At 39.4% G+C, this 15092-nt stretch overlaps 1 protein-coding gene across 2 annotated transcripts in view; it reads right to left on the reverse strand.

Annotated features, from left to right (window-relative positions):
* Window positions 1-1247: 1247 nt before the first annotated feature.
* Window positions 1248-15092, reverse strand: part of CPM (carboxypeptidase M) — an 87217-nt gene continuing 73372 nt past the window's right edge. For both annotated transcript variants that reach the window (XM_037150086.2, XM_053662167.1), the window contains 2 exons: window positions 6318-6466; window positions 1248-4436 (listed from right to left, as the gene is read on the reverse strand). In XM_037150086.2, the coding sequence (XP_037005981.2) occupies window positions 4194-4436; window positions 6318-6466 (392 nt within the window). In that variant the 3' untranslated portion in view covers window positions 1248-4193. The remainder of the gene's footprint in view (window positions 4437-6317; window positions 6467-15092) is intronic.

The following is a 15092-nucleotide window of genomic DNA, read 5'->3' on the forward strand; positions in this document are numbered from 1 at the left end:
CCAGAAGGCACACTTTTCATTATCTACGCCATAGTACAAATTCATTTGGAATAAAACATACTTGGCTGAGTTTATGGAAGAACTATCTGACCTCTGAAGAATGACTGCAATATTGCCCCATAAAACGTCATTAAATTTGCTCTTTCTCAGGCTTTGTGCAGTGGTAATCAGTTCTGTAGTATGTTGACTTTGTGAGACCTGCATAAGTATTTGTTTTCAAGGTAATGTAATGGAAAAAAACAGCACTCACTGTTTACATGAATATTAGTTTATTGAGAATAAGACACATTGTAGATTTATTAAGTTCAGAGGTAGTTATGGCCAATACCCAATAAAACTTTATAGTCTCAATTTGTGCACTTAAAGTTCTTAATTAGAAAGTCACTGAGAGAATTTCAAAAATCATTGCAAAACATCTACAAAGGGCTATGAAGCAGTTCATGTGCTAAACCCTGATAGGACAGTTTGTAAGCAATACAGAACAATGCCTGCTTACTAGTGATATAAAGTCTACAGTGAGGTTAGACAGTCTCCAAACTTCTGTTTCAGATGTTACTGACTTTTTTTTTATTGCTCTTTGACCATTTTCTCCCTCTCCCCCATCTAAAGTCATGAGGAAGATATAAGGGATCCGTCATGAAACAGACATTAATTGTGTTTTGACTGTGTACAGTAGGAAACAAACTTCTCAGTAAGTGACTTATCCTGTTGCCATGAGATAATCTGCGATGCTCATTTTTCTGCATTCCTTAGGAAAAGATCTTTCCAATGAAGTGTCAGATATTTTTACTTTCTAAAGGTAGACCATGCAAATGTGCTTCTAGAACAAAACGTTGAGGCCGTCCAACAGCTCAATTCTGAATGTGATAAATTAAGCACCAAAATCAGCACTGACACTTATCTGCAGCGATAACATTTTCTTAAAACACTCCCCATCCGTTCCCATTCATTCACGTTTGCATAGTTTGGGTGTAGCCACACCAGGAAAACCATTGCTTCAGGGAAATTTCCTTAAATATAATTAAATGATCATTCTAGCTAATCAATGTTTCATTTTAGTTTTCAGACCAATTCTGTTTGTACCTCAGGCGGAAGATTTGGTCCTGGGTAAGTTACACTGCCTTTGAAATATTTTCACCTGAGTGTTAATTTCCTTCCTCCACCTGGGCAAACACCAAAAACAGCACCAGCGTGGCTTTCAAACCACAGCTTCCGACAGACCCAGAACCAGGCCAGCAGAGACCTTCGTTTCACCGGTAAGGAAACTGAACGTGGGGTGGGTCTGAGCCCAGGGCTTCTGCCTAATTATCATTTCACGACCCCGTCCTATCTTTTCTCCCACCTGTCTCCAAAACCTTTACCGTATCAGTTTCTCCATAAAAGGAGTTATACCTAAACTTAGAACCTAAGGAACATTCCAGAGTGGAGAACCGTCGGAAAGGGTGTGGTCTGACTATAGTTAAAATTTCATAGTCATTTCTCCTCTGGAACACTTCACTGGGTTAGTGGAGGGTGTAGCTGTGACTCCATTGTACTTACTAACCTTTGCTGCGAACGGCAGGGTACAGAACCACTGCCGAAAATACGTCCCCCAAACCTGCTCTGAACTAAATTCAGGTCTGACGTAAATTTGGTTTGGAGGCAATTTTAATTGTTCTGCTCATCTCTAAATAATTTTCTTTGATTCTGATAGAATTTCTAATTTCAAAAACGTTTTTTAACATTAAAGCTCATGAACCAATTCAGATTTTGGTTCATGTTTCTTCAAAAATTGCTGTCTTTTAATTTTATTAACCAATGTCACCCTGATAAATTTAATTTTAAAAATTAAAAAAAATTAAAAACAAGAATTAAAAAAAGGAAAAAAAATTCTTGAAAAAGGAAAAGTTAGAACTCAGAACGCCTGATTGAAAAATTGTCTAGAGCTTGATGGTAAATCAAGCCAAATTTTATGTACTTTCATAGGTAATATACTGATACATTTTCTGTAATACTTTAATACATACTTTCAAGTATAATAAATTATGGCTTACTTAAATAGAAATGATCAAGATATTTAGGTTATTACCAGCTTTAAAAGAAGTGATTAAAAGATTACAAATTTTGTTTATGTTAAACATGTGTGATTTTGTGCAGGTAGAGTATGATTGGCATGAGAATAGCTCCTAAATGCCCATGCGTCTCCCATTCACATGGGCTCAAGCATTCACCACGCACCAAGCCCAGTATAGTTTTGCTTCCAAATCCTACAGAACTTTCCATTTAAAATAAGAGCCAAGGCAACTCATTTTCCGTGACTGATACACAGCACTTAGAGACCTGTTTACCAGGGTTGCTATGCTATTATTTTTTCTGTTTGACACTTCCCCTTAATTCTGACTTAATTCCCCTTAATATAATGTTTTAAGTTTGGTTAACTCTCATTATAGTGAATAATTGCTTCATGCTGAGTACTAACAGTGAAAATTGTATTTTCTGATTTAAAAAAAGGTAACTATAGCATTACCAGGTAATATAATACCTTTACTATGAACGTTAGGATAAATGCAAAGTCCAGTAAAAGCACCATATTTGAATTTATTTCTTGATACATATACGAAAACACTCTTCCATCAGTGTTACTAGTGAACTGGAAATTGCCAAAGCATGGGCTCCAGTTTCATAAAATGACTCAAAGCCCGATACAGTTTTGGGAGAGACTGGGGTAGCAGATTGTTGGAACCCTTTGTTCATTCATTTAGTTCCTAATATGTTCTCTGAGGATATCAAAATACACTTTTCAAACAAATCAAATAGGCCCTGGTTCCAAAGAGCTCCCCCTCTACTGGAGAAATAGCAACACTCGAAGCACAAGAGAGTAATGCGGTGTTGTAAGTCCAGTAACAGAGGTAGCCTGTTTGCATTAGGGGAGCAAACAAGAGGGGCCCCCAGACTGACTGGGAGGAGGAGAAGCAGAAAGGAAGGGGGTGACCGTCAGCAAAGCTTCCTAGAGGAGAGACACCTGAACTGAGTGTTAAAGGAGGGGGGAGGAAGAAAATGTGAGTCAGGCGCTCCAGACACAGGGGACAGGACAGGAACAACAAACAATAGGTTGTTGATTTTTGTTTTAAAGAGACCTTCCACCCCTTCCCCAGGGCTGAGAGGAGGATGGATCTGAAGAAGAGAAAGCTGGGAGCAAAAGACCAGAAAAGCTCTTGCAGTGGAGTGTGTGAGTGAAGCTGAAATGAGGAAGCACTCGTAGCCATGGAGGGAGGGTAGACTTGACCACCATTTATAGTTGACATCAGTCTGTAGTGACTGGCTGACTACGGGGGGATGAAAGAGGAGGAGGAAGTGTCAAAGTTGGCTCCCAGGTTTCTGGCGTGGTGGTACCAGTAACCAAGACGGAGAATATAGGGGGAAGAGCAGCTCTAGCAAAATGTTCAATATCCAACATGAGCTCGAGGTACCTCTGGGTCACATCCTGGTGGATATATATCCAGTGAGTGGTTGGATGTGAGTCTGAAGCTCCGGCAAGAGGCTTTGGGGGTTATCAGCACAACAAAGGACTGTTGCACCCAGGTACAGAAAGGCAGGGGTGCTTACTTAATTGACCCATTGTCGTGGGACTCTGCAGCCACCCCCTTGTCATCCCATTAGGCCCATATTTTCTTGGGCCACTGAGACACGGTTGCCTATTTTTTCTTATATTTCCTTAGAACACTTGCAAAACTAAATATCTCCAGTCCCGTCATCATTTCTCTCTGCCCTGACAACTGGTTATATATGGCACTCTGTCTTCATATATAGCACTCATAGCAAGGTCTTGTATACAATAGGTGATCAGTAAATGTTCGTGTTCATTGCTTATATTCATCTGGCTCTCTGTATGCAGAATTAGCTCCTTTTTTACTTGTGGGAACCTTTTTTTTTTCATGTCTGAAGTTTAACTACTTACAAATTTCTAAGACTACTTTAAGTGGAAGTAGTCAGTACTTGATAGTTGGGTGTCTTCCATTGATCATCAAGACTAAATCATTCGTTTTGTTATTATGAGTTGCTTGCTTGTTACAGGATTTGGAAACAACCATTCATCTTAGGGAAGGACAGTGAAGTTTGTCCCGTTGCCCACAGAGGGAATTAGACTGTGCAGTAACCTGGCGTGAGTCATCCCTGATTTCAGGTGGTGATGGCGTTGAGTTTCACATTTTGCTTTACTTGAACAATATGTGAAAAACAGTCACTAGAAACAAGAACAGACCAGGCTTTGTTGCAGCTGAGTGACTGGGCAAATTACTGTACAGAGGAATGATAGGGCATGAAGGACTCAATACTGGGATAGAATCCAACTGCCCTCTGAGTGGAAATGGAATATCCATTTTAAGAGCACTGAAGTCTTGGGATTTTTTGGGAATAGTCACCTTTGTGAGGTGTGGCGCGTGTCCAGGGACTGTAACCTGAGAAGAAACAAGAAACAATCATCCGAATTATTTCAAATGTTTTATAGTAACAACGCTGAAAACACTAATATCCACCACTAAAACACAGCCTTTAGGAAACACACGTAACAATCTGCCACGCCTCCCAGGCTAGTAAACAGGTTAGTTCTGCTCACTGAAAGAGTTATCCAATGTCTGTTGATATGGACCGTAGTTGGTAATGCTGTTGCCAAGAATCACAAAGTGAAATAAGGGCAGTTCCTTTATATCTGGAGATGTCAGTCAGCAGAAGGAAGCGACAGACTGATTTTGTCCCACGGTCTTCGTGGAGAGTAAAGGTAAAGAGCTGACTGTTGCCCTGTGTCCCAAGTCTTGGGTATCCATGTTATTTAGAAATGCAATTCTTTTCTTAAAATTATTCCATTTTCCTTACAACTAAGCATACAAGTTTACTGCTTCCTTAGAATGTTTTAATTTTACCTGGTTTTGTTCATATGAGTTTGAATCCTCAGCTAGATTTTTGTTTTGTTTTGTTTTTGTTATAGGAAATGATCAGGAAAATGGGACAAATCCTCAACTAATCTTATATGGTGAAGAGAGAAAAGAATGGGGAATAACATCTACATGACCATTAACTGGCATGTATTGCAGTCACTCATTTCAGCTCCTAAAGTCCTGCCTCCTAATCTTGTCCTAGAACTAGTAGCTAAAGCCAACATGTACGACGCTAGTGTAACTAATTAGAAATGAACTATTTATAACTATTCCAAATGGGTGTGGCTTCTTTATGGGATTGCATGAAAATAATTTAGATCCACTACAAGGAAAACCCTTATTTTCACAGAATGGAAATGTCACAGTAAATAGCACGGAGTCCCAGTGAGGCGAGGACTTCCCGTGGATTCTCTCCACTCAGTGGGAGGAGAGACCATAAGAAGAAAGCTAGCGGTTGATGAGCACCGCTGCTGGGTGCTGTAGGAGTGACCTCTGGAGCAGGGGGCTCTGAATTCCATAGAGTTGTAACAAGTAAAACCCATGGCCTTTATTATGTCCTAAAGGTGAAATAATGAAAGGCAAAGCCAGTTCTTCCTGCAGAATAGGACCACCTTCTCCTAGGAGTAGCTCTGCTCACAACATGGCTATGGTGGGCATCAGACCCCCAAAACAAAGTAGAAGAATCTTGACTTTCCTAGAAAAAAGTCATGTCACCAGAGAGTAAGACACCCAATCCTGCCACTAAATCAGACACTTATTCATTGAGTTCATCTGCGTACACCTACTTGGGCTCAAACCAGTCTATGCTTTCTACCAGGAAGAAATGACTCAGAAACATATAACTTAAATTAAAATTAAAATCCGGAACTTCACTTGCATTGATTGGAAAACTCACCATCATTTGCTTATGAAAGGACTGCAAAATATGTTTATCACTTGCTTAATATAGTAAAATTTGTGGGTCAAATTTTACTTCTAATGAATCCCAAAGAAATTTTGTCCAAATCTATTTTTTAATAGCAGAAATTATATTTCGTGAAATGGGTATTAAAATGGTATTTTATAAAGCTTGTAGGTACTCTAGCTACATTGTTTAATTATTCTTACTATGAATAAGGTTTCTTCCATTTTTTAAAAATCAGAAAAGGTATTACAAGAAATAGGGTCTGGCCTTTATTAAAAATATTAATTGCCGGTTGGAATAAAGTGATTTTTTTTGTTTGTTCCTGTCATGCTCCCTCTCTCCGTCCTGGCCAAGGGCAAGTCCTATATCATCTGTTCCTTCTGCCCTGTTGTGTTCGTGCTACTCCTGGACTTTCCGGACTTACTTTAGATTCCTTCTGGGTGAGGAGTGTTGTGAGTTTTGTGATATTTTAAGAACAATAACTAGAACTGTATACTTACATTTAGTGTATATGACCCAGGCAAGAGAAGGAGGTAATACTCTCCAAATTTGTTGGTTTTGTAGGGGCAGATGTGTTTTCTGTCTTGGACTTCTACAATGACATTGGGTAATGGATTTCCCTTCTGATCAAAAACTTGGCCCTTTAGACCTGTAAGACAAAAAGAGAATTAAATGTTAACACCATGTTTTATGGTAGATGCAAAAAATTTCTTGTAATTATTTAAGTGAAACATGCCCAATATTTATTAGCTGTTCTGAGTTAATAAAATGTTTGAGGAGAACTTTTTGAAAAAGTTGAGATATAGTTGACATATAACATGTTAGTTTTAGGTGTGCAACATAATGATTTGATATATGCATATATTGTAAAATAATCACTATGATATGTCTAGATAACATAGTTACAATGTTTTTCTTATGATGAGAACTTTTAAGATTTATTCTCTCAGCAAATTTCAGATCACAATCCAGTGTTCTTAACTCTATTCATCTCACTGGACACTACATGTCTCCAGGACTTCCTCGTTTTGGAACTGGAAGTTTGTCCCTTTTGACCACTTTCATACATTCCTCCTACCCCTGCCTCTGACAACTACCAATCTGTTTTCACTATCTCTGAGTTTAAGTTCCAGGTTTTTTTGTTTGTTTGATTTTAGATTCCACACAGATGAGATCATGTGGTATTTGTTTTTCTCTGAGTAATTTCACTAAGCATAATGCCCTTAAGATCCATCCATGTTACAAATGGTGAGATTTTATTCCTTTTTTATGGCCGGTTAATATTCCATTGTAGGTACATAGATATACCACATTTTCTGTATTCATTCATTAACGGACACTTAGGTTGCTTCCCTGTTTTCGCTATTGTAAGTAATGGTGCAGTGAACATGGGGGTACAGACATATTTTCAAGTCTGTGTTTTCACTCGGAAATAGAATTGCCTGATCATATAGTAGTTCCCTTTTAACTTTTTGAGGAACCTCCACTGTTTTTCACAGTGGCTGTACCAGTTTACATTCCCACCAACAGTGCACTTAGGGTTCCCCTTTCTCTACATCCTTGCCAACACTTGTTATTTCTTGTCTTTTCGGTAATAGCCATTCTAACAGCTGTAAGGCAATATACTTCACTGTGAATTTGATTTGCATTTCCCTGATGATTAGTGACATTGTGCATCTCTTCATATACCTGTTTGCTATTATTCTTCTTTGGAAAAAAAATCTCTATTCAGACCCTCTGCCAATTTTTTAGTCTGGGTGGTTTTTTTCTGCTATTGAGTTGAATGGATTCTTTATATATTTTGAATTTTAACCCCTCATCAGATATATGATTTTCAAATGTTTTCTCCCATTCAGTAGGTTGTCTTTTAATTTTGATCATGGTTTCCTTGGCTGTGCAAAAGTCTTGATATAGTCCTATTTGTTTAAGTTTGCTTCTTTTGCCTTTGTTTTTTGGCATCAGGTTAAAGAAGTTATCACCAAACTGATGTCAAGGTGCTTACTGCCTATGTTTTCTTCTAGGAGTTTTATGGTTTCAGGTCTAACATTCGAGCCTTTAATTAATATTGAGTTAATTTTTATGCACAGTGTTACACAGTGGTCCAATTTCACTCCTTTACATGTGGCTGCCCAGTTTTACCAGCACCAGTTATTGAAAACACTGCCCTTTCCTATTGTATATTCTTGGTTCATGTTCTAAATAAATTGACCATATCTGTATAAGTTTGGTTTCTGGTCACTATTCTGATCTATGTGTCTGTTTTTAAACCAATACCATACTGTTTTGATTACTGTAGTTTTGTAGTACAGTTAAAAATCAGGAAGCATAATGTCTCCAGTTTGTTCTACTTCTTCAGATTGCTTTGGCTATTTTGGGGTCTTCTGTGGTCCCATAGAAATTTTAGGATTGTTTGTTCTATTTCAGTGAAAAATACTGTTGAGATTTTGATAAGGGAATACATGAATTTATAGATAGCTTTGGGTAGTATGGGCATTTTAACAATATTTTTCCAATCCATGACCATGACCATTTATTTTTTTATGGCAAATCCATCTTTTTTTTTTAAGAGTTTATTTATTTACCTTTAGAGGGGAAGGGAAGGAGAGGGGGAGAGAAATATCAATGTATGGTTGCCTCTCGTGCGTCCCCTGCTGGGAACTGACCTGCAACCCAGGCATGTGCCGTGACTGGGAATCGAACTGCAGTTGTTTGGTTCACAGGCTCGTGTTCAATCCACTGGACTACACCAGCCAGGAACACAACCATTTATTTACATCTTCAATTTCTTTCATCAGTGTCTTAAGTTTACAGACTTCAGGTCTTTCACATCCTTGGTTAAATTTATTCCTAGGTGTTTTATACTTTTGGATGCAGTGGTAAATGGGACAGTTTTCTTGATAATTCGTAATTGTATAGAAATGTGTCAGATTTTTGTATGTTGATTTTGTATTCTGCAACTTTACTGAATTTGCTTACTAGTTCTCACAGTTTTTGGTGGGGTCTTTAGGATTTTCTATATATGATACGTCATGTGCAAATAGTAATCCTTTATTTCCGGTTAAGATGGAGGCATAGGTAAACACAGCTTACCTCCTAGCATAGCCATGTCAAAATTACAAGTAACCTATAAGGAAAACATCACTAAAAATTGTCAGAAATCAAGTTGAATGGAAGCCTGACAACTACAGAATTAAAAAAACCAAATCCATCCAGACTGGAAGGAGGGTGAATTGATGTGAAGTGGGCTGGTCCCACATCCATGTGCGGTGAATAAAAACTCAAGAGTGATATCTCGGGAGCAAGGAGTCCCAACCCCACACCAGGCCCCCCAGCCCAGGGTTTCAGTGCCAGGAAGATAAGTCCCTGTAGCTTCTGGCTGCAAAAACCAGTGGCATTTGAGTTGGTGGAACAAACTTCTGAAGTCCCAATTAGTTCTTCTTAAAGAACCCACTCACAAACTTACTCAGACTCAAACCCTCTAAGCTCCAGCACCAGGGTAGCAACTTGAAAGGCACCAGTAACATACAGGGAGAAACTGAAGTGTCTGGCATCAAGGTGATTGCTAGGAGACAGCTTTCTCCCAGAAAGAAAGGTGAGCAGAGACCACTGACTGTCTTCTGAACTTTCCCCCTAACAAGCCACAGAGCCAGAAGGCTGGTATCATATCTGAGACTCCATCAACCTGGCTAACACTGTTTGCCCCTGGAGGTACCCTGAGGCTTTGTCCCACCCAGCTTACAGCTGTTAACAGTGCCATTCATCCATATGAATGGCTGGTCTTGGTTCACGCTTCACAACTTCCTAAAAACTCTCAAACAAGCAACAACTGAATTCCTAACCCTCTACCTCTTGCTAAGTGGCCCCAGGCCCAGCACTATTAGCAGCCCAGCCTAGATTCATACCTTGGCTTCATCTGGGAATCTCCAAGCCCAGCAGCACAAGTAGCAGCCAACTCAGATTGCATTATAGCTTAGGCAGAATGGCCCTGGGCAAAACGCTGGTTATAAGGATGCTCAAGGGACTTAGTGAGGACCTCAACAGCCTAAAAAAGATCCTGTCAGAAAAGAAGGATACACTAATTGAAATAAAAAACAATTTATAGGGAAACAACAGTAGAGTGGATGAAGCTGAGAATCAAATCAATGATTTGGAACATAAGGAACCAGAGAATAACCAATCAGAACAACAAAAAGAAAAAAGAATTAAAAAAAATGAGAATAGTGTAAATAACTTCTGGGACAGCTTCAGGCTTTCCAACATTTGTATCATAGGGGATGCCAGACAGAGAAGAGAAAGAGCAAGTAATTGGAAATCTATTTGAAACAACAATGAAAGAAAACTTCCCTAATTTGGTGAAGGAAATAGACATCCAAATCCAAGAAGCACAGAGTTCAATTATGATGGATGCAAAGAGGCCCACTCCAAAACACATCATAATTAAAATGAATCAAAGGGCAGATAAAGAGCTTTCTAGAAAAGATAAAGCTAAAGGAGTTTATCATCACCAAACTATTATTATATGAAATACTAAAGGGATTTATATAAGAAAAAGAAGGAGATTAAAGCTATGAACAATAAAATGGCAATAAATACATATCTATCAACAATTGAAACTAAAAACAAACTAAGCAAAAAAGAATAACAGAGACAGAGTCATGGATACAGAGAATGTTTTGACAGTTGCCCGATGGGAGAGGGGTGAGGGGCCGTGGGTGAAGAAGTGAGGGGATAAGAAATACAAATGGTAGTTACAGAATAGCCCTGTGGGTGTAAAGTGCAGTATAGGGAATGGAGAACCCAAAGCACTTACATGCATGACCATGGACATGAACAATGGTGGGGGGAATGCCTGAGGAAGTGGGGGGTGCTAGGTGGAGGGGGACAAAGGAGAATAAGTTGGGACAACTGTAATGTAATCAATAAAATATAGTTAAAAAACAAATACTAATCATTTATATCTTCCTTTCTGAATGGATGCCTTTTATTTACTTATTTTTGCATAATCGCTATGGCATAGACTTCCAGTATGAGGTTGAATAAAAGTGGCAAGAGTGGATATTGTCTCGTTCCTGATTTTAGGGGAAAAGCTCCCAGCTTCTCACCATTGAGTTTGTTAGCTGAAGGACTGCCATAGCTGGCCTTCATTATGTTGAGGTATACAACACTTTGTTGAGAGTTTTTATCATAATGGATACATTGAATTTTGTGAAATGCTTTTTCTGCATCTATTCAGATGATCACGACTGCTATCTTTTATTTTGTTAAAGTGGTGTATCACACTGATTGTTTTTTAGATGTTGAACTACCCTTGCATCCCTCGAATAAATCCCACTTGATCACGGGGTATGACTCTTTTAATGTTCTGTTGAATTCAGCTTGCTAATATTTTGTTGAGGATTCTGTTGCCCCTCTGTTCGTCAGAAGTATTGGCTTGTAATTTTTGCACGCGTGTCCTTTTCCTGTTTCGGCATCAATGTACTAAGGGCCTTGTCAATTGAATTTGAGAGGATTGCCTCCTCTTCTGTTTTTGGAAGAGTTAAAAAAGCATTGGTATTCTTGTAACAATATTTGATAGATTTCACCAGTGACGTTACTGGGTCCTGGGCTTTTGTTTGTTAGAACACTTTGATGCTAATTTATTCTCCTTACTAGTAGGAGGTCTGTTCAGACTTTTCTACTTCTTTATGATTCACTGTTAGTAGGTGTATGTTTCTAGGAATTTAACCATTTCTTCTAGGTTGTCCAAGATTTTGGTGTGCAATTGGTTCATGGTAGTCTCTTATGGTTCTTTGTATTTCTCTGGTATTATTTGTAATGTCTTCTCTTACATTTTATATGTTATTTAGTCTACCTTTTTTCTTGGTGAGTTTAGCTAGAAGTTTATCAATTTTGTTTATCTTTTCAAACAACCAGCTCTTAGTTTAATTGATCTTTTTTTTTTCCATTTTTAGTTTCTATTTCATTTATTTCTTCTGATATTTTGTTTTTTCTTCCTTGGAACTTTGGGCTTAGTTTGTTCTTCTTTTTCTACTTCTTTGAGGTGCCAAGTCAGGTAGTTTAAGATCTTTAAGTTTCTTAATGTAGGCATTTTAATGCTATGAACTGCTTTTGCTGTATTCCATAAATTTTGGTACGGTGTATTTCTATTTTCATTGGTTTCCAAGTATGTTTCTTAATTTTTCTTGATTTCTTCTTTGAGCCATTGATTGTTCAGTAACATGATTTATCTCCACATATCTGTGAATTTTCCAGTTTTCTTATAATTAATTTCTAGTTTTATGAGGTTTGTTTGGAAAAAGTCCAGCCATTGTTAATATAACAAAAATGATTTGCACAACATCAGTGTAACCTGATGGCCAAGGAGTGGACAGCCAAGGAGAGTGGAGCACATGTATGAACAGTGATGACTTCTCTGTACCAGTCAGTGGGGGTGGTAGACACAGCAGAGTGAGCATGTGTACCGTGGGGCCATCACATTCACAATGACTGAGCTGAGCAAGCAGAGCAAAGACTCTGTATCAAATTTTGTGTTAAGTTTGAACATTCCTCTGCAGAAACTATTCAGATGATTCAGAAGGTCGCAGCTATGGGCAACTGGTGATTGGCAACTTCCTCACAACAATGTGCCTGCTTGTGCATCATGTCTTGTGCCGTTTTTTGTGAAACATCAAATCACCAAGGTGACTCAGGCCTCCTACAGCCCAGATTTGATGCTCTGAGACTTCTGGCTTTTCCCAAAACTAAAATCACCTTTGAAAGGGAAAAGATTTCAGACAGTTAATGAGATTCAGGAAAATATGACAGGGCAGCTGATGGCAATTGGGAGAACTGTGGGAGGTCCTCAGGTGCCTACTTTGAAGGAAAATGAGGCATCATCGTCCTACGTACAATATTTCTTGTTTCTTGTAACTTTTTCTTTCTTCAATAAGTCTCTACTTTTCAGAGCACTTGGCTGGATACTTTCTGGACAGACCTCATATATCCTTTACATCGTTGGGTAGACCCAATCACAAACATCAGTCATAATTTAATAACCCTATTATGCATTTAGTTGTTGGATTCAGTGGTAGTATTCTTTGAAAAAGTATTTCTTTTAAAAAAAAAGATTTTATTTATTTATCTTTAGAGGGGAAGGGAAGGAGAAAGGGAGAGAAATACCAATGTATGGTTGCCTTTCATGTGTCCCCTGCTGGGAACTGGCTTGCAACCCAAGCATGTGCCCTGACTGGGAATCGAACTGTGGTTGCTTGGTTTGCAGGCCCGTGCTCAATCCACTGAGCTACACCAGGCAGGACTGAAAAAGTATTTCTATTGTGCCCTTCTTAGTGTGTCCTTTGCTACATTAGATAAGCACAGCACAGCTTGGGGTGACAGCAAGAATGTGGTCAGGTCTCAGTTTGAATCCCAGCTCTCCAGTCACTAAACATTCCCAGGCTTCAGTTTCATCACCTATACTTTGGGCATAATATGTAGCAATGTTAAGGGGAAATCCTGGTTCTTCTTGCCGATGCAGTAAAGGATTGCAGGTCAGCAAGCCTACTAGCATGCAAGTAAGGTTCATCAGTGCTAAGTTCTAATGGGAGAGTAAAAGCAAGGGTGGCAAGAGCAGAGGTAGCAAGAGGCTGGGTGGTCAAAAAAGAGAGGGATGAGAGGCCAGAGGCACCCCCCTGCCAGAGGGCAGCTGGCCAGGGGCCCCCCATGTGGCAAGAGAGCCAAGAGAGGGAGTCCTTTGTTTTGAGGATTTATACAGTTAGCAGGATGCAGGTGAAGAAGTTTACATATTGGTTGATGGGTAAAGGTGGTGCCAGCTTCCCCAGGGAGACGTGACTACCCAAACACAGGTATGGGTGGGGATCTGTTAGCCCGAATCCTTATCTTGCTCCAGATTCTATTTGTTCATTTTGCATACATGATGGGAGGCAGCCAGTTAACAAAAGTTGTTTTATGGGCTTTTCTTTGGGCACTGTAGACGCCTCCCCTCCCCCCTGCCAGGCCTTGGAATGAATACACTGTCTCAAGGTTTTCCTTCTCCCAGCGGGTAGAGATGATGCACACAGACTTTCAAGGGCTCCCTCCTGCACTATCAAAGTTTATTTATGTTGTTTGGAATGTCTGGCAGCCTTATTGATCTGGGCTCAAGATTACAGGGTCAATGAGTGAGCATATCTTCCTTTGCTTTTAGCCTCCTGTGTTAAGTGCTTTGTTAGACTGCAATGGTGAGGGCCCTGCCTTTGTTTACCCTCTGGCTGCTCATTGCTCGCTGCTACCTAAGTGCTAAAAGGAATTGCCTGGCTACCAGGATGCAGCTGGCTAGCAACAGTGACTCAGTCTCAGAGTTCTTCCTGTGCTATCTCCTACATCACCACCTTCCAGGCAGGAGGCTGAACAGATATGAATACTTTTCTTTAAAAGAAAACTTGATCAGTTCATATTCTTTTCTTAATCCTTTTCTTAAAAAAGTTGTTTTTAGACAGAGGGGATGAGAGAGAGAGAAAGAGAAGGAGAGGAACATCATTGTGTGGTTGCCTCTTGCTCACCCCCTACTGAGGACCCGGCTAGCCAGTCAGGCATGTGCCCTGACTGGGAATCAAACTGGTGACCATCAAACTGGTGACCCTTTGGTTTGCAGGCCAGCACTCAATCCACTGAACCACACCATCCAGGGCTTAACTCTTTTCTTAATTTGGGTAAGAAAAACTATACAATGGAACAGAAAGAATGTAGTTATATAAATTTGTAGGTGAGACAAATACTGGGTACATTTCTGGAACATCAATTCAACTTTGTTCCAACAAGGGCAGGAATATGTGATACAAGAAGCTACATGTATTTCTCTCCTTCAGGTCTTTGGGCCAGCTTATCTTCCCGCTGCTTGGAAAATTTGTGCATTTGAGCAATACTGTTTATGGTAGAGATATTGTCTATTAACATCTTTTACATTTTTCACTGACTTCTACAAAACCAATCAAATCAAACAAAATAAAAGCCAAGCTAAAAATATAAAAACTACCTTTGTAAATGACTTAATACCATCTTTTTAAAGGATCTAAGATGCGCTGGCTGGTGCGGCTCAGTGGTTGAGTGCCAGTCTATGAACCAAAGGGTTGCTGGTTTGATTCCCAGTCAGGGCACATGCCTGGGTTGCAAGCCAGGTCCCCAGTGGGAACCACGTGAGAGGCAACCACACACTGATGTTTCTCTCCCTCTCTTTCTCCCTCCTTTCCCCTATTTAAAATAAACAAACAAACAAATAAAATTTAAAAAACAAAAAATTC

This window comes from Artibeus jamaicensis, unplaced genomic scaffold (genome assembly GCF_021234435.1).
Source record: "Artibeus jamaicensis isolate MK-2021 breed Jamaican fruit bat unplaced genomic scaffold, CSHL_Jam_final contig_233, whole genome shotgun sequence".
Taxonomy (NCBI): Eukaryota; Metazoa; Chordata; class Mammalia; order Chiroptera; family Phyllostomidae; genus Artibeus; species Artibeus jamaicensis.